Here is a 20,877-nt window from a genome sequence, read left to right as displayed (position 1 = left end):
TGTTGATTTCAAATTAGGCACATAGGCAGACTTTTAAAGGCATTTACATGATATACTGCTCACCATTGCAATATTCAGTGCACTCATTTGACTGTGAGTCTTGTAAATGCCTAAGTAATTTTTTAAAATATGCTGAAGTCAGATAGGCCTTGCAATGTGGAGTGGAGTAACACTAAAATGTTTTTTAAATTTGAGGCCTTAACCTTCAATCCTAAGTCCTCAAAAAGGCAGTGTCATTAACCACCAGCAGCAGCTTTGGTAATACAGGGTTCTGGTAGTCTCTGCAGTCCAAAATGCATCACCAAAGAGATTTGTCAGTGGCATATTTTCCTGCTGCGTAGAATTTCTAGAGCTGGAAAGAACACTAAACAAAGATCAACAACCAGCAATCAAAACACACACACACAAACACACACACACATGGGGAGGGGAGCAGGGGGGCCATAGGTGGACAAAGAAATACCAGTAACATTGATTTTTGATTTGCCCCATGAAAACTGTGAACAGTTACCTGTACAGCACGAAGTATACCAGAGCCTGGTTCTGTAGCATTTATTCACATGAGGGATCACACAGGAGAGGTTACAGGGTCAGGGTGAATTGTAATTTTTTCATAAGCATGGTTTTGTTAGATTTGGTGTACAATCATGTCCTTGCCATTAGTTTTTTATGCACTCAAGAAAATGGTCCAGGAAAGGAGCAAACTTTTACTTCCTACTCAAAGATTCATTAGGCTTAGCCTAGAGTAGGCAAAAGGGTTAACCCACTGCAAATGCTTATCACCTTCCATTACTAGTATTTCTCCGATGAGTCCATAGAGACAGAAGTGGAACAGACCATTTGTTCCAAGAGCTTGTGAAAACAGGCACAAACATCATCATGTCACTCCCAGGAAAGGGATTTTAGGAGAGCAAAGCACTGCAGGAAGATAAAAATCCTGTAACACAGTTGAAATGTGATGAATGTGGCTGTCCTGGGGATGAAGCCTGACTTTGGTGTCCATGTCCAGCATACCCTAGAGATGTTTGTGGGGATGGGTTTTTTGTTTCTTGCATGCAGCATGGAGGCCAAATTGGTGCAGTGAAGACACATTCATTGCACAGGTTTATGTAGTTAGCTGGTGGTTTCTTATAAAGTATAGGGTTTATCATGGTCAGAACACAGATTTAGGTTAGGAGAGGTAATGCAGCTGTCAGGATCTCTCTTTTCCAAATGCAGGTGAAATCAGCAGGCATGCTGGTTGTAGAACTTTGCAAGAGGAGGTCTGATGGGGAAGCAAGTACTAGCTCCTTTTGTGGTTAGTGCAGGGTTTATGTTTATCTCTTAGAAAATTTACCATGTGCATGGCACCACTGAACAAACAGGGCTATGCCATAATTCATACAATGCCCTTGATGCTTGGTACTCATAGAGGTTTTGGGGAAGATCTTTTGCTGAATTTCCTCCTAGCCCTTGATGGACAGGACAGCTGTTTTTAGCAATATTTTCAAGCTTTTGTTTATTAAAAAATATTTAAAAAAAAGTTTAAGCCAGACCTCCAGCTGGAATGGATTCTTTTCTCTCCATTGAAGGCAGTTTGAGTTACACCAGTGGAAAAGCCACTAAACAGCCCAAGCCTACCACTCTTGGTGATAATTTTTTTAATCACATGAGTAATCACACACACTGACATCAGTACAGCTACTACTGTGAGTAAGGACTGTGCACGTGTAAAAGGGTTATGGCATCAGATTGTATCATTTAGAGTGACTTCCCCCACAGTGTCCTCTTTTTCCGAGAAGAGTCTTACATGAAAATATTTGTTTCCCATAAAAAATTGGTAATTGAAACCATAACTCCCATAAAACTGAATCCAACAAAATGTCACACTGGCATATTTACTTGGAATGTGCTCTGCAAATACTTTTCATGGTAGTAACGTACCTGGCCTTCATTTGGCTGTAAAAAGATGCCAAGCCATTTACATTAATGAAGGTGAATTTCCCTAGAAACAGTAATTTACTACAAAAGATTTCACTGCAAAAACAGTCTTCAGTGTGATTTGTTTCTATTATTGCCACTGTGTCTGATTAATAACACATATTTCCAGTTAATTTTGGGTCCCAGCATGTCCTTTAATCTTGCATTGTTTCTATTGCCTTGCTATTATGGAAAAAATATATATTCTATAGTGGGGCCCAATTCCAATTACTATAAATTAATCTGTTAGGTGATAAAGTGCTACAAAGCCAGGATGTGTGAGTAAAAATGCAGATTTATCTCAGAATGTACTGGAGATCTATTACACTACAGTTGGGCATTCTCTAAATCTCATAACTTGTTTCTTGCCAGTTCTTGATAACTTATGCTCTGCTTTGGATTCTGTGCCAGGTACTATGAAACCGGGAGTATTAAGCCTGGAGTGATTGGAGGATCAAAACCAAAGGTCGCCACACCCAAAGTTGTCGAAAAAATCGCAGAGTATAAACGCCAAAATCCCACCATGTTTGCCTGGGAGATCAGGGATAGACTTCTAGCCGAGCGAGTGTGTGACAACGACACCGTGCCCAGCGTCAGTTCGATTAACAGGTAGAGATTTGGACAGCGCCAGAAAGGTGCTGTCGTAGTTCAACTCTATGCCATCTCCTTCTTGGTACATGAAACTGTTTTCTTATGGTCCTTTTCAAGCCACTTAGTATGTGGATGACTTTGGTGCCCAGGAAACCCAGAGGCTGAGTACAGCTGTGAGCACAGGGTACATTGTGAGCAGTTGCTATCACCAAGCGGGTTTCACCAGGCAGCTTTCTTCCCCACTCCTCCACTTCAGCTCAGTTGCTGTTCAAGTCCCATGCTTGTTTGAACCAAGGAAGTTTAAAGTGTTGGGTTTGGCTTTTGCAGAGATTTTATAAAATGAACATTCCTTGGGGTTAAAGCAGAGGCAACCAGTGCTTTAGGCTCCTGTTGATCTAAAGAGAGGTTTGAACCAGATTCGTAAGGGGCAACAATGGGAATGAATGTGGCCTGGTGGATAGAGGAGTAGCCTTGAGTCACTGCTCTGGTTCCTTTCCTAACTCTGTCCCTGGCTCTGTGACACCAAGTCCAGATTCACAGAAATGGCTCATGAGTCAGGCTGGTGGGACATGATTTTGTAATATGTGTAAGCCTCAGTTGGCCCACATGTAAAATAAGTATAGTAAAAGTCCCCACCCAGAGAGATATTTTGAGCCTGAGTTCATTTTGTAAAGTGTTTGAGAAATTTCACTTGCTGGGTGCTGCTGTAGGGCCTGATCCTTTGCTGCAGAAGTCTTATTATTGATTTTCCAAGGCATAAGATTGGGCCCTGTGAGAGGTACAACATTATGTTATTTTTTTAGTTCACCTCTGAATTCCATCTTAACCAAGTTATTTAAAGAACCAACATTCAGTCCCTTGATGGATGAGATATAAGTTCAGACCAGAGATAAAAACATGTCACAACAGCTTTGGTAAACACTGAATAAAATGTTATATTATGTCTCCAAGTCTCAAAAACCAGTAACAAGTATTTAACATAATTGATGCAAAGCCATTAGACATTCTCCTGTATGCTACTTGGTGCAGAACATCCCTCCATTTTCTGTCAGCAGTATTCTGTACAGAGACCTTTTCAGAGACTAGAGTATGTGGTATCACAGTAAAATCCTTTTACATTAAAAAATGGCTACAAAGGCTGTGTGGTGCCACAAGCCCTTTCTTTGTATGGTTTTAAAATTCAAGATGTTTTTCCTGCAATTTCATCCAAATCCTCTGAACATAGCTAACTGAACTGCACAGAAGGTCATGTAGTGAATAGGTGAAGTATTACTTTCTGTGTGCTTTGTGATCCCCACCAGCATGCGCTTGTGGAATTGCTATTTTAATATCAGTAATACTTTACATGGTTTTTAGAAATACCTGGTAGCCTTACTTTGCCTAACACAATGTTATGTTACAGCGTCACCTGGATAAATGCAAAGACAGTGCAGGCCATTCAGAGTGTTTAGCACTCTCCACAGTTTCCTAATTGGAAAAAAATTCCAAGATTATTCAATAGCATTTACAGAGTTACAGTCTTTGGCAAAAAACCCCAGAAGAGATTTGTTTGAGAAGCACAGTGGAAACAGGGGCCAGATTCTGTTGTACCCATTGGGCATCTAAATGGACTTAGTGCCTAAGTTTGATTTGATTCCACCAAGTTCAAGTCCTGAAAATCCATGAATGCACCTAATTTTGTGACACACTGGGCACGTCTACACATGTGCTTTAATGAGCAGTAGGCTATTTTGCTGTGCATTAAAGTGTCATGTAAAAAAACTGCAATTATGCTAACATGCAGTAAAATAGGCTACTGTGCATTAAGTGTCACTTAAAAATCATGCGCATTCATTACTGCACATTAAGGCAGCCTGATCTGCATTTCTTTAGTGCCTCACTTTGGAGGTACTAAATTTAATGCGCATTAGAAAAAGCACCTTAACACACATGTAAATGGACTCATTGTCATCTTACCCTTACCACTGAGTCACAAAAACAGTGAGAAAGAGGAGGACCTTTTGTATTAACTGTTTTTTTAGGGTCTCGGGCAGGGTAAAATAGAATCAGACTTAGTCCATTTATGTACCTTAATAGGTGGAATAGAATCTGGCCCTAGGAGTTGAAAGAAAAACTTAATATTTATTGTTCTTGAAAAACTAAGGGTTGAACTCCATTCCCAGTGATACGAATGTAAGTTTTGCCATTATCTTCAATAGGGAGCACTACTGCTATTACCTTTATTATTAGCACTAGTATTATTGCTTTTATTATTATGCTGAGGGCCTCACTTTGCCAAGCTATAGCCAAATGTCTGACAGGCAGTCCCTGCTATAAAGAGTTTAAATCTAACTGGGTGCATTAGTGAGATGCTACATCCCTGTAGCAACAAGTTACGACAATGTATCTTGTCAATACAGTGATGTAGCGTCAGTGGGCACTAACTGTGATGCCACCACTACTGCACAGTAGGGTCAAAAACAACCCATGCACCTCCAGGACTGCACAATACCAACTGCGCAGTCAGCAGCACGTGTAGATGCACCTACTATGTCCTGCACGTGTTTTAGTCCAGTTTATATGTTCCTCTTCTGTTGCTCTCTCTTCAATCCCTGAATATTTCCATGGATAATAATAGTGTCGAAAAATAGCCAGTCCATTAAAAAAAATCTGAAAATTGTAAAGCAACATCTTTTCTTACTAGAAATCTCATTCTTTTTCCCTGATTTGCAGCTCTAGCAAAGATTCTTCTGTTATTTGTTACTTTGAAATGTATGTCATCTGTTTGAATCAGTTTGCTTTATATGAAGAATCAGATCTGTCACCTGATGACTACATTTTGCATTTCAGGACTCATGCCTACATGTAAGACCCCCATATAGGGACAAACTTAGAATTTATTCCATGTACTTTTGGCCCTAGTCCTGCAGGTCATCATTACTCAGAAATCCACTCAGTAGGACTTTTTTAATAAAATAAAAGTTAATCAAGTGCTTAAAGACACTGCTGTGTTGGGGCAATAGTGTCTAATCTTGAACACTTGCTCATAAGAAGTCCTTCAGAAGTTACTGGTATGTCTGGTGGAATTAAGAATGATTCTGAGTCAGGCCCTCTGCAAGCAGAAATGTTCAGTCAGAGGAAGGTTTGAATGCCCCAAGAAAGGACTTTTTAGGTTGGACATCTGGAATTCCATTGCATGTGACATGTTTTACAGTAGTTACCAACCTGAGGTCTGGTACGGGAAAGGAAGGGATGGTACATATACAAAGAATTTTTCTATATTTCCAGTTTCACCATTTTTTTTACCTTTAAGTGTTATTCTTGAGACTGTTTTTTCCCTATAGCCCTTGGTAAGGGATGATTCCCATTTTGCTAGAAAGCCAAACTATAAAAGCAAATGATTAAACTCACCAAATGGATAGAACAACATGACACAGGAGCAGAGTAGGGTAGGAGTGTCCAGTACAGTGCCCAGTACCTGAGCTAGACTCCTGTTTGGGGTGACTTCCCTGCTGATTTAACGATGCTCAGGAATCTCTGTGCTGTACCACAGTATACAAATATCCAGCACACACTTCCCCATCCTATGTAGTATGATCCAGATGCATGTGCACACTATGTGTATGTTACACTATATGTAACAATTTCAAAAGTGTCTAAGTGACTTAAGAGCCTAGTCTCATTTTTACAAGTGACTTTGGCACCGAGGTTAGATTTTTAAGTTGTTTAGGCACCGAAAGACAAAGAAGGGTGCCTCTTGAGAATATCAAAGAAACCTAAGTCCATCTCCTCAGGGGTATTTAAATGTTTAATTCCTATTGCTTTTCCTAATGGTGAGGGTCCTGGGTGCCTTGGAAAAGCAACGAGCTGCCTTTCTACATCTGTGGGCAACTAAATACTTTACAAATTTGGCCTTTAGGAGCTGGAATCCCACTGACTGGGGGCAATGATGCTTGGGCTCCCAAACATTGAAATCACTTTTTAATGAGGGAGTTAGGTTTATGGATGCTTTGAAAATATTTCCGATTCACTGTTGGCCTTGGACCCTGTCAGAAGCTGCCCCATAGGGTCTGGCATGGTGTGAGCTAACTCTGGACTACCCAGTACAGTACAGTGACTACCCAGCTGGTCTTTGGGGCAAGTGGAGGAGAGTTGTAACATACCACATCTTCCTGCCTCATGCAGAGGAGGCTGGGGACAGAGGAGCAAGCCCAGTCCAGCTTCTGTGGCAGCTACTACTCTGAGGAGATCTGACTGAGAGTACATCCCATACAGGTAGCAGCCTTTGGGTGGCAGATTTGAGCATAGTCTCCTTGAATATTAATAGAGCATTACTATTAATTAATGATATTAATTAATATTAATTATACCATACTCCTTCTAAATAGAATCAAGTCCATATGATTACGGCTTAATTAATCACGATTATTAGCTCCATTCAAATAGGCTGCAAACATCCCCGCTGTTTCAAGTGCTTGGGTGCCCTGTTCCTCCTGAAATGAAGATATTTACATGCAGGAAGCTCTAGAATGCTCATTTTGACAACTGGAGCACCTCAAATAAAGTTTTTCCCAGCTTCAGTCCTATATGTCTGGGTCCTATTTCAGGGACTTAAACATACTTGACACACACATCAGTGACAAAGCTCTTGGTGACTTCTGTGTTGTAGAACTGGGCTACCACTCCTGCCTCTTAGATCTAAGACCCAGAGCCACGGCTTTGTTCAGAAGCCCAAGTCCAAGGGCAGGATGGGAGAGAGAGAGAGAGAAAGGCAGGCTCTATCTCAGGAATTAGTTGGTGACACCATCTGTTTTCACCTAGCAGGCAAATTCACGGAGGCAGCATAGTTATGTGGATAACCTGCAGGTGGGGGCTCCAGAGATGTGGATTTTAGCCTTGGTTTTGCCACTGACTGGTGTGAGTGACCTTGGGCAAAGCAATTCCCCACCCCATAAGGTAGTTGATGATGCTGACTGCCTTGGTGAAATGCTTGGGGACCTATAGTTGAAAAGCAGTATAAAAGAATGGGACCCTTTTTGTGTTTGCTGCTGAATTTTGGATAAGTAATAGAAAGACTCTAGCAGGAGCAGAAAAAAATTAGCACAGAGTTGATTTGACATAAAAGCAGGGTTGACTGAAAGATAAACAGTTGGCTGGGAATAATTTTTAGGCTTCTTTTTCCTCAAACAAATGCAGAACCACACTATAACTTTACACAGTTGTTTCAGGAATAAAGTTTTGGCATTTTTTTGTGAACATCTCAATGTGCAAAAAAAAAAAGGTGGGGGTATAGGAAGGCACTGGAAATCTAGCTTGTTAAATAGCCACAGGGGAAATCACTACCCCAGCATTCTGTCAGAACTGGACATAAACCATACTCACATACTATGAGAAGCATGTCAGTGAACTATATAATGTTTTAGTAAAGACCACTCAACAGTCAGTATAAGGGCTCACTCTTCTTTCCATTGAGGATAATGGCAAAATATACATTTACACCACTGGGAGAAGTTTCAAACCACGTATTTTCTCATTAACAATACATTGTCACTGGAGTTTTTGACATAACATTTCTGTTGCCTTTCTGGATAATCCCCTCCAGTAAGACAGCACTCACACTTTCTTTTATAGTTCTTCATCTTTCTACATCACATGCAGGGCTGGAAAAGATTCTGCTTTAGTGCAATCTGGGAGTAACTCTTTTAACATAGGGAGTTACTCCTGCTGCTCAGTTAGGAAAAAGAGAGCAGAAGCTGATCTGTAGTCCCCACTTATGCCAATGTCATCACTGCATGTTGACGATTTGCATTGGTCCAAGGATTTTTGGGTTGAATGTCACATGTCATTTGGTGTACAGTTTTCAAAAGTGCCTGAGGTCCAGATCCTCAAAGCTATTTAGGTGCATAAAGTCCTTTTTCAACGGGAGTTAGGTTATCTGAATAAGAGTTAGATGCCTAAATGCCTATGTGGGCCTAAGCAATTTAGAAAAGCTCAATATTATAAAGTGACCCAGGGCCAGAAGTTTTAAGGCATTTAGCTGCTAAAGTGGCAGATAGACAGTTAGTGGGATTGTCAAAAGTGCTTACCTGCCTGACTTCCACTGATTTCACATGGAATCAGTGGGAATTAGGCATCTAAAGGCCTTAGGAAATCTGGGCTTTTAGCACTTCTGAAAATTTACCCAGAGGTTTACCTGCCCACCCGCCCTTCTTTTTCTCTGGTTTGATGTAATAATCCAAGGAAATGATGTTTTATTTCTGAGCAAAGTATCCCGAATTGACAGAATAATGTCTGATGCCCTGTCCCCATGCAATGGTGTTATTTACCTACAGTTTCTACAGTGTTCATGCTTAGCAGTAAGTAGCCATTTGTTTCTTTATAACTGCATGCAGGATCATACGGACCAAGGTACAGCAGCCGCCTAACCAGCAAGTCCCAGCCTCTAGTCACAGCATAGGTAAGGAAAACTTTTTCTATACTGAAAATAATATAATAGCATACGAATATTCTAAAGAACTTTTAATCATTCTTATGGACAGATAATTCTGCATAAAACACTTCAGCACACGTACTAATGCGCCTTCTTTGTCATTCTCCAAGGGCTGAACATGGTAAATGAATTTTATAAATACTGCTAAAAGGTTTTGAATTTTACTGATTATTATGATAAATAGCTTTCACCATGAGACAGAAAATTGAAATCTAAACCAAAAAACCCTACTAATGGGGGTCTATAGAATGTCAGATAATTAAAGTAATAAATCAAGAAAGGGATACTTATTCATAACATTTTCTGCATCATTAGTCAGTAAGTAGTTTTGAATGTGTTTTTTCTTTTATCAACCATCCCTTCCATAATCCTTTGTGGACCTGCAGTCTTGAGTGAAGAGGTAGCAAAACTTTCCAAACTTTCTCTGCCTATTCTTCCCTGCTCCTCCCCAATTCAGATGCAGACCATCAGTATTCAGCCAAGAGTGATGTGCCCTGCTTGGGTTTTGATGGAACACGCATCTGGAGAGAGTTACCCGATCAGCATACATACTCATTTTGTCTATGAAGCCTATGGTTTCAGTCCACTTTCTCTTCAATGAAGATGTGAGATCTCTCTAAATGCTGTCCTAGACAGCTGCTTGTATGCTGTTTGTGCTTTCTTTATACACATTTTATCCAAATGGTGAGGTGGAACATTCCTCAAATAAAATATGTTTTTTTGCAAGCACAGTTTATGGAAGGCAAAGCTGGACATTATTTACTCCACTTGAACCAGAACTTTGGTTCTCCTGTCCATACATTTCAGAAAGTGAAATTTGTATTGGATTTCTTAGTAGATAGGTGTTCCATGGAAGTTTCCTCAATTGAAAGCCAGGGAAGATGGTTGGGTCATGAGGGCATGAGAACAGTGTTCAGGAGGTGTGAATTCTGTCCTCAGCTTTTTCCAGAAGAGTTTGGGAATTTTACTAGGTCATTATTGAAACACCCCTATTTATGGCCCCTTCTTCCACAAATATTCGCTGGGAGGTAAGGTACTACTTAGTGTGAGGGAAGATGACACAATTGGGACATTAATTAGTTCATGCGTTAGTGACCTTCTCTGTGAAATGGGGATAATACATATTCATTTGAGGAGGTTGGGCAACTGAACTGAGTACTTGGGAACTGCTTTGAGATAGCAAATGCCCAGTCTGATTCTTACAGCTGTATGAACCAAGCCAAAACCAATTATCCTCTGCCTGAATGTCTTGAACCTTTTTACCTAGAAATGCCTATGAGATCCTCAGCAAGTAGTCTGAATGATAGTTTAAGGACAGATTCTGCTGCCATTAAAATCAATGGTGCAACTCCCACTGCCTTCAGAGGACTTAGCATTTATTTATGTATGGGCAAATCCTAACTGCAATTTGCTCTGCCCATGACTGAATCCAAATGGCTCACCTTGATGCTACTGCTGCAGTGTATAAGTGGGCTGCTGATGCTGGACTCCCCTTGCCATAATGATGCAAGTGTTAGTTGCTATGAAATGGCAATGTGTTAGCCCATCCCTTTCCCCATCCACTGCCACATTATTCTGGGCTCTTGGCCTGATGCTGCAGAGGATATGTGTCTGTTCAGATCATCCCTGACACCATGGAGTGACTGGTAGTCAGTTGTAGAGAACCTTAGCGTGCACATGGGCATAGTAACAATAACAATGACAATCCTGGCTGGCAGCTCTAAATTTACATAACTAAATAATGTTATTATTTATCTCCCCTCCAAGATAGCACCAGTGTTGCAGTTGCTTTGCAGTTTCGGTTCTAACCAAGGAAAACTACTTCCACTTACATCCCATACAGCTTCTGGGTGTGCCAGCCTTACCTGGAGTATGCTGTTTGCTTCTGCCCCTTCTGGCTTGTGGCGTGTAGCAGGTCTCCTTGTTACCCTACCTCTAGGTGGTCTTTCAGTCATTGGAGACATGGAGCTTGGGTGCAACTTGTTTCTGCCTACAGAATCCAGATAGTACATTGACTAGTTCTCTTCACACTCCTGTGCAGTATGTAAATATGGCTGAAAAGGCTGTGGCAGACAGATTAAGTGATAAACCCAAGATTGCAGCTGGAGTTTGTATTGGAACGTGAATTCGAATTCCTGGCCCTGTCACTAACTCCCTCTGTATCCTTGGTCAAGTCACTTAACTCTCATGTCTCAGGTTCCTGAGGAGGTATACTAATATTTATTTTGTGCTTCATAGGAGTTGTTTTATAAGCTAATTTATTTAGATTTGATGATGTAAAGTGCCTTATACAAGGGCTAAACATTAGATAATATTCAGGGTATATCCCATTCACCTTTTAAAGCTGAAAACTGATAATTAAACACCTAGATAATATAGTTTTGTCTTGAGTAATCATCCTCAAAAGGTTTCTGTGGTAGGAAGGTAGACTTATATTTTCATCATATTTAACATTCTGTATCGTGTTGGGGAAAGACCCTTCTTCCTTTGCTGCAGGCATTGAAGGATCAGGATGTTTAATACCAAAGATACTAGGATGGTTGGGTTGCCAACACTGCCATTCCACCAGTCAAAACACAGCAGCCTTGGGCTCTGACTTAAGGTTAACTCCATATTGCATTAATTTTTTAATTACTGGTACTGGCTTCCAACATGGTGTTATATTTTAATTTCACCCAGAATGAGCACACTTTAAAAAGATAAACTCTGGACAAACCATAGTGTGCACCCTTGTGAGATGCACATAAAAACTGTTTGAATGACATCATAACCAGGCTTCCAAAGCAGCAGCGTGCAGTCAGGATGAACTCTGTGCTGCTTCTGTTTTTATTATTATTGTTGTGCCTAGGAGCCCTAGTCCTGGACCAGCTAGGCACTGTACAAAAACTGAACAAAAAAATAGTTCCTGCCCCAAAGCGCTGATAACCTAAGTATAAGACAAAGACAATGGAAGGAAGAGTACAAGGAAGCAATGAGACAGTATTGGTTGCCATGGTGGACAATGGAGTCAGCCTGACCACTGTTGCCAGTTCTCATGATTTTATCATGACTCTCGTCTCATTTGGTCTCTTTACCTGTTTTGTTTTGTTTTAAAAACTTTTTTTAAAGCCCCAGATGATTACTGAATAAATTATAGTATATAAAATATAGTGCTTGTATACATGTTGGACACCCCAAGACATGCATTTTAGAAGCCTCTTCTCTTCTATCCGATATTTGTGTTAAATATTATTTAACCACCCAAACCCTTATTTGGGTGGTTAAATAATATTTATATGCTCCTCCGGACAAATGGCCTAACCCAATATTCTCCCATATGTAAAACAGGATATAAATTTAAGAATTAAAGATGTCACCGTGTAGACAGATATACAGGCAATGAAATTTTCTTAAACTTCCCTGTTTTAAATTAATAAAGCACTCCTTTATTCTAGAACAGTGGTTCTCAACCTTTTTGGATGTTAGGTACCTCACCCTAGACTCAAAGCACCCATCATTAGACTCGAGGCACCTCTCTATAACTTTTGTGAATTGAGTGACACCCGATTTGAAAAAAAACTAATGTATATATTACAGTGCTTAGCTCCTTGCAGAGAGGCTGGGCAGTGGGGATGGGAGATTGGCCAGGTAGAGACAAGCCCGAGCCTGCACTTATCTATTTATCTCTTCACACCTTGGGACACTTTTCATAGGATCTCACTGCACCCCAAGGTGCTACAGCACTCAGGTTGAGAATCACTGTCTAGGAAACTATTTATCTGAAATACAAAACCACAAACAATGAGAGGCCATTATGCGATTGTGATTCACTCTAATGAGATCTGTAGTTATCATGGGGAGGTAGTGTCAGACCCCATATTCAGGTAGGATATGCTCTTTTGGGAAGAATAAGATAGATGACCTAAATCACTATTTGTGGTTGTGACAGGGGGTCTTCCTGGGGCTAGATCTTGTGATAGCCTGCCCACCTGCCTAGGGCAGTCTTCCCTGTCTCACCTGCCATGACTTGAATGTTAGCATAATATATTAAGTGGGTGGCTGCCCATTCACTACCCTGATGTCAGGAGGTGGTATCCATGCCCATGTCTCACAGATGGCATCCAGATTATTGTTGCTCCCTGGCTTCAGGCTGGGACAGACTCAGTACACTGCTGGGCCTCTTTCACACTCAAACTTACTCCTCCACCCTCTCACAGGGGCCTCTTGCGCTCCACCCTTCATTGGGCCATTCTTTACTGTCCTGCTCTGTTGAGCATCCCCACTCAGCCCTCAGGGTCTGCTACTCTCACTCTGGCTCACCACACACAGCAACTTCAGTTAGCTCGAGCTCCTCTACTCTATGTGGCCTTTCCTTGTGCCAAACACTGGGCTGACTCTACCCCTAGCCCCACACTGGGCAATTTGATCCTCATCTCACTCCTGGGTCTGGCCCATGTACTGCCTTTCAAACTGCCTCTCACAGCCCTACTCAGTACACCCCTGGTGCAGCCCTTCAAACCGCCCTCAGCACCCCTACTCTGCACCCCACACATGCACAGTCCTTTGAGTGCCTCTCTGTATGGACCTCCATACTAATATTACCTGCCTTGGGGCCTCTGGGGTATCATACCCCTGCTGGGCTCAGCTGCCTCTCTATAGACGTGCCTAGCCCCACCCCACTCTCACAATTACTCACCAAATGGTGGGGGTCAGGGTTAAGGTGCCCCTACCCACCTTTCACTGGGAGGGAAGGAGGGGTAACTGATTTGGTATTTCTTGGGGGCTGTCCTGCCAGACCCCCCTTACCTGGCAGGGTGCAGTTTCATGTCATGCCCAGGACCAGGAGCCTCCTGCCATCCCCATAGCTTCTGCCCTTACCTCCAGGTTGTTCCAGGAGCAGTGGCTCAGCTGGCTGATGTTACTCCCACGGCTGCTAGCAGCAGACTGCTATCCCAGCCTGTGTGTGCTGGGTCCTAAAATGGCTGCCTTAATCAAGCATCTGCTGGCTGCCTGCCATCAGCCCCTAAGGTGGCAAGCACCCAAAGGTGCACTGCCACAATGGCCTAACTCATTCTTTAAAGAAATAAGAGGGAAATGGATCTCTCCATTCATGGAAAATTTTAAGGGCTGGGCTAATGAAGAAAAAACAATTTGGCTCCTCTCTAAGAACTTACAGCCTGTCCTATACTCTGTAGGTGCATTTGTGTTACTTGCTCAAAGAATAAGGGCCAAAATCGTATTGAATTCCTTGTTTTTATTTTTTTTATTCTACTATTTTATATTTCTTAGTTTTATTTATTTTTATGTATCATATACTATGTCTAATTTTACTTTTGTTTAAATTTGAAGAATGTGTAATTGTATTGTATGTTTTTACCAATAACCACGAATCATGTAGTTATTATTACTGTTACTAACAACAATAACAACAACAATAATAATATTTCTACTGTATCATTTAAGTAAAAGCCATTTAAGTTTAAGTTGTAAACTACTACAACTTAAAGTCCCAGATGCTGGAATTAAACCATTAGGTGAGAATCAAATTTGTCCTGAAAAAAATGAAAGTACATTTCTAGCCTTCATCTTTTTCGAGAAAACGTCAAAATCATCAGTGCTCCAGCATTAAGAGGCAAGCAGGAAAGGCCCATATTTTTAAAATGAGTTTTTAAGTCCATCTGACAATTTTTAGTTTGACTAATGGTTTTTGAATGCTCAATGCTTGTGTTCTGCAACTCATTGGTTCTACCAGCTGGTGGTTTCAATGAAAAGTTGGTACCAGGAAACAGGACCCCAGTGGTGCTGAGAGCAGGAAAGTGAACAGAACAAATCCCTGCCACAAACACTACTTTGGGTCCTCAAACCACATTTGTTGCACACGTGAAGCCTCTCCTGAAGGCAGTGGGACTTTGTATACATAAGGAATACAGGATCCCCTGCAATCTGTGAGTGCATGCCCTACTATATAGGAGGTGACTTTCATAGTCAGATAAAAGTATTAAGGCTCAGAGCACCCAAATGCAAAACTCTCTATCATATCCTAGGGTGGTCCTACAGCAAGTGCAGGGGCCTGGCTCACATACACTCTTTAGCTAGTCCTCATACTAACTGCTTTGCTTTTAATTACAGCCTCCACAGGGTCTGTGACCCAAGTGTCTTCAGTGAACACTGACTCAGCAGGCTCCTCCTACTCCATTAGTGGAATTCTGGGAATTACATCCCCCAGTGCCGAAAGCAACAAACGCAAACGAGATGAAGGTAAACGAGGCTCTTTTGTCTTTGGTGGGTAGTGGTGGAGTTGGATTTTTTTTTTTGCTTTCTGCCTTCCTTTAGATTAACATGGCTAACTACCTCTATGCTGTTGTGTGGTATGACTTGATTTTGGAAGTCTTGGGATAATGGGCAGTATGTCTATCTTCGGCAAATTCCTGATGCTGCACATCTAATGGGTTCACTCTTGCAGATTTATAAGGTGTATTAGGCAGTCTGGTAAATGGCTCATCAAATATTTCAACATTGCGGATTTTTTTTCTATCTTAACTATTCCCTAGGAAATTCCATTAACTACCCCTTCCCCAAGAGAAAGCTACTGTTTCTCAGTTAAAATGCATGCAGAGAAGAACAAAGCTGCTACACTTCTGTCTTTCAGGTCATAGGGAAATGTATCATATCACACTATATTATTTAAGGGAGAAGAGCATGTGATTATTTCAATATGGGCTGTGTCATATTTGTATGTGCAAGGGACCATAGTTAACTGGGTCTTTTCCTGACTTTTGAGAGCTCAATTTCACATGCTTCACATATTCTTCATGTATTTTTTGACATATGTCTCTCTCAGTATATATTGAGGGCAAGAGATCTCTATGTCTGTAGATCACTGATAACTAGATACACTGACTTGGTAACAATTGTCCACGGCTCTTGTCTTCAGTGTGGATTGGATGGTGAAGTGGCATGGGCTCTCTCCCTAGCACTGCATTCGGTATTCAGTGTGATTCATTACCTTTCTGTTCCCCTCACTCTTGACATTTTTTAGCAGATGTCACCAGTCTTTAACCCAGTAGGTTGCTTGCCTGATAGCAACAGGGGCAAACCAAATCAGACAATCTTTATTGGTTTATATAGCTGAAGGTGTCATTTTTTTTCCCTGTTGCAATATGGACTTGGAGCAGATGTGCCTTAGTAGGGGACCAGTTGCTTTCACTTACAGTTAAAGGACAGACTATTGGAGATTGACATAAGAAACAGACTGCACTGTAACTAGAGTGTGGCTCACTAAAGAGAAGTGCAATCAGCTTTTTGAGTTTAAAGGAGCAGACACTGCTGGACAGCAACCTTGCTGTTTTCTTTGCACACTCACCAGTTTAATTCTTGTTGATTCACATTCAGATTTTCCTGGAGTTTAGTGCATAGCTTGAGTGTTGCATGTGGAGCAAATGAACTTATTTTATAGCCTTCTGATGAGTTTCATTCTGTTTAGGGATGAAGGGACGGGATTGCTGGCAGGCAGTGTGAGACCCCAGTCTTGCTTATATTCCATCTTAAAGAAAGGCTTTACAAATGTCAGTATTACTAGTAGGGTTGTTGGTTGTAGCTGCATTGGTCTAAGGACACAGGCAGACAAGGCTCTTTGAGCAGATGTGATATCTTTTATTAGACCAACCTACAGTCCTACCCAACCAACTAAATAGTTGGAAAAATTGTTCTTTGCAAGCTTTTGGGCACAAACACCCTTCTTCAGGCCTAAGGAGAATCTGTTTATTACTCATAATGAATTGCTTTGAATTAAGGGCTTTAGACTTTAGAGTTTGCATTTAGAGTTTCCTTGGGATGCTTGGAAATGGTGATTAGAAGATGTCAGATTAAGAGGAGGAGTTCACCAATGCTGGATGCTGTCAACATATTTCTTGGTGTTGTTGAGTGGTGCAGCGTAATACTGTCCTTTGAGGCAGGACAAAGCTTCAAGAAGAAGAGAAGGGAAAAAGAAGAAATGTCTCAGAAAGGAATTTGTGTTGCTAAGTAGGCTTATCACCATGCAAGCAAATGAATATGGGCATTGGCCCTTTAGACAGTGCATATAGGAGATGTGCTTGCATGTTGCATACAGGGTGTGTTTGACTAGCATTCATGTATGCTGAACAAAGCATGTATGTACAGCATGTGTGCATGTAGTGTGCAATATGTGTTTGTGCAGTGTTCCCTTATGCTGTGTGTGGCAGGTGTGTATGTGCAGTGATGGTGTGTGTGGAACTCATCAGGGCTACATCCCTGGAGTGCTCTGCATGCTACAGATGACTAGACTTAAACAAGAAATTCAAGAATTTTGGAACAAGAAATTCAAATGGGAGCTGGGACTCTTTCCAGTCCAACCATGCAGCTCTTTGTGGGTCAGAAGGCTTTTAAATCATGTTTCAAAAAGAGAGATCCTCTTTTCTCTAGTACTTTGCAGAAGGCAAGGGTTGTAACATCCCCTTCCTTCCTCTGGCTGGAGTGGAGAGCAATCTGGGTGACACATTTGCCTAAAGAGGAGGCAGAGAATGCATCTTAGGACGGGCACCACTACTCCCTCTGCTGGCAGTTGGGTGGGAGCCCCAGAAACCCCTGAGCCAGGCTTCTGCTCTTACTGCTGTTTCCACTGCTTTCCCACCTCAGTCATGGGAGAGGGGAAGTACTGGGGAGCACAGGAAAGAGTGCCCCTATTTCCCTTTTCCCTTAATCACTGTGAGTCACCTCCTGACAACAGTCCTTGGTTTTGACAGAAGAGCCTGCAAGTGAAAACGGCTGTGCACAAAAATAGCTTATTCCCATTGCATAGTGCACACAAAGCATGCACATGTCCCTGCGCAAAGGCACATTTGATTTTGGGAACAGTTGAATGGTCCTGGGTGCTGAGCCTAAGAAAGTAGTTCCATTGTCCTTACCTGGGTGCAAGCTAACTTCTTTCTTAGGGAACCTGGCCTGAGCAAATTCTGCAGAATCAAGCCTGCAATTTACTGCGTCCCTTTAAGATGGTTTCAGCAGCAAAGAAGGCTGTAAGGAAAGGATGGGTCAGAACAATATTAGCAAGCCCACAGGCAAGTCACTGGTGAATATGTGTTATGCTTCCCCCACTTTGTAGTCCACAGAGGACATACTGGTGAGTTGTTATAGTCCCCAGCTTCAGGGGCTTTGGCTCAGGCTATAGCAGGCAGTCCTTTCCGCTCCAGAGGTTCTTGGTCCCAGCTCTAGCATAACATCCAAGAGGACAGCTGTCAGGGAAAGTCAGGAGAGAACCAAATCTCTTCTCACTGGCTCAAAGACGTGGTCTCCATCAGGGCTGCATGAGTTTGCAAAAAGCTATTGGAAGAGTCCAGAGGTCTCTTGTCACAGGTGCAGCCCCTCTGGGGGCAAAGCACTGGTCAGAGAAATGGAAATAAAATGCAAGACCTGTTCATTATATCTGTCCAGGAATCAGTTCAGTTGCTACCCATAGACTCTAGTGGGATTCTGATCAGATTCCCAGAAACATGCCATCCATGTGATCCAGCCCACGCTGATGTCAAGAGAAAGATTCTCCATGTGACCCTAGTGCTTAGTCCTTAACCTTTTTAGATGCACGACACCCCTTGTTAGATCCAAGGCACTCCTTGGAAAATACCAGCTCTTAGTTTTGATTTGTTTCTTGACTATGGAAAAATAAAAAAGCAATTTTTCTGTTGCAAAGAACTCAGAAAGACCACAGCAGGTCAGAATATTTTTGACACTATGGATTCCTACCTGAAATCTCTAGGTTTATCTTGTGACTCACATGTAAGTGTTTGCACGCCTAAGAGTGCTAATATTGAGTAGCATCCTACATAACCCTTAAAAGGTTCTCATGCAGTATGTAACCAGCCCTACTTGCAAAGGAGTGTCCTACCTGCCACTGTCAGAGACACAATACAGGACTTAATGGATCCAGCATAGTACTTCTTTTGTTCTTATGTTCTTAAGTCCAGATGCCTGCTAGGTAATCCTAGCAGTGCATGACCTGGGAGCAATAGACAGGCTGAAATCTCTTGGCACAGCATATTCATGGAGTAGTTTCAGAGAATGAACATATTCATAGGTAATGTGCCTGTCCACAGACAGATGATAGACAACAACAAACATTTAGCACCAGCTGGCAATGTGGTGAGGGGAGTAGTGACAGGATATGGCCTGGCATTATGAAAAGGCACTGTGCAGGAGGTACAAATACATCCACCCTCTTATCTTTTCTTCCTGCAGAAAAGGTTTGGCAGATTTAACTATATATTCCTTTTTCCTACCAGCTGTGTGGACCATATTTCTAATTCACCAGTGCAGTAGTTTCTCAGTGGTAGACATGTTTTGGGAAATGAAACCTACCTAACAGGAGACTTTTGCTCACACTCACACAGTGTGTTTGTTTCCATTCTTACCATGCATTGTGTTGTGTTATTACTATCTTCCAGTGCTGGTGATGTTGATATAAATGTACTGTATTCTGAACTGGGCATCTGAAAAATGCCTGTCCTTTGACACCTGCTCATTGCATTTAGAAGTTTCTGGGTCATGAACTTTTGTTTTGAAAGGTGAGCATTTTCAGTGGCAAAGATTCTAAAGAGAACCAAAAGGAAACTGGGAAAATGCAGCTTCATGTCCTTCACCACCTTCCTCACCAACACTGCAGTCAGCACACACAAGAGATTTTGTTTTCCAATAGTGGTGCAGATCTTTAGGTGCTTAAATAGAAGCAGTCTGATTGGCAGTGCTGTGGTGGATCTACAGCGTCTATGGACATCATTGGTAGCTGTTGTTGCCCATCACCTTGGGGAAACAGGCTGTTTTTTAATAGGTGGCCATCTTCAGACTTAGGTGTCTAACTTAAAGCACCTTAGTGTGAAATTGGCAGTCAGAGTTCTTTACATTTTTCAACACCCAGTAGATATTCATTTATTGTAGTGTTATGTTACAAAAAGACAGAGCCAAAACTCATTGCTCTAATGACTCTTCTGGGGTGCAGTCAGACAAGGGAAACCAAGGGTAGGAAAAGTGAACCCCAAGAAGTTCTGCATTGCTAATCCTGGTAAATAGGGCTGTGTGTCCTGTGTCCCACAGAGCTGTGGGAAGGGTCCACAGAGACCTGTTGATTTTATACAGGAACATATTGTCCATAGCTCCCTTCAGGCAGGGACTGGCAAATAGATGTTTTGTGGTCTTACTAACTGATCAAGGTCTGTCTTCTGGTTTCGTGTAGTCTGGGAGAAAAATCTACCTTTTTATTCTTTTTATCCCACTACTCTTTTTCTGCCTGTGTGCAGTGCGTTCTGCACGGACATGCAGCATGGGCCTCTCATTTGTGTACTAGGATGATGATAGTGAGAATAATTAGATTGGCCAGATTCACAGATCCTTCCCTGCAAATCAGGGAAGCCCTAGTGACTTGAGTTCCATTGGTTACACCAGCTGAAAATCTGATCCTCACCAGGCCACAAGGAGTCATGACACTTTAATAAGGATGCATCCCCAGTGCCCTGAAAGATTAAGAATCTTGTATTGTACAGGTCTTACTCACATGAGTAGAACCATTGGCTGGAAGTCAGGGTTGTATGTCTGAGCTCTACGTTCAGTAAACGAAATCTGATTAGAGTAGTTGAAGGAAGGAAGGCCTGGCCAGATCTATTATAAAGATCAGTGCTTGGTGATCATCAACAGGCTGCCCAGGAAAGGCCAGGAGGGGATGATCAGAGGTCTGATGTTATGTAGGCAGTGGGTGAGTTTTCTGTTCTTCCCTTTCCGATCTTTGTTGATATTTTCGTTTAGGAATGAGGTAAGGCAAGAGAAGGGAGCAGATGGAGGAGAAGTTGGAGGTAAAATGCTAGGTGGAGCAGGAA

At 41.9% G+C, this 20,877-nt stretch overlaps 1 protein-coding gene across 1 annotated transcript in view; it reads left to right on the top strand.

Moving 5' to 3' along the window:
* The window catches only part of PAX5 (paired box 5), a 279,650-nt gene that overhangs the window by 17,601 nt on the left and 241,172 nt on the right, over positions 1 to 20,877 (top strand). Inside the window, 5 exon segments of the mRNA XM_006021451.1 lie at positions 2,371 to 2,568; positions 8,922 to 8,948; positions 12,369 to 12,376; positions 14,885 to 14,947; positions 15,128 to 15,256. Coding sequence (XP_006021513.1) covers positions 2,371 to 2,568; positions 8,922 to 8,948; positions 12,369 to 12,376; positions 14,885 to 14,947; positions 15,128 to 15,256 — 425 coding nt within the window.

Source organism: Alligator sinensis, unplaced genomic scaffold, assembly GCF_000455745.1.
Source record: "Alligator sinensis unplaced genomic scaffold, ASM45574v1 scaffold434_1, whole genome shotgun sequence".
NCBI classification, from domain to species: Eukaryota; Metazoa; Chordata; order Crocodylia; family Alligatoridae; genus Alligator; species Alligator sinensis.
This window is presented reverse-complemented; position numbering and strand designations above follow the sequence as displayed.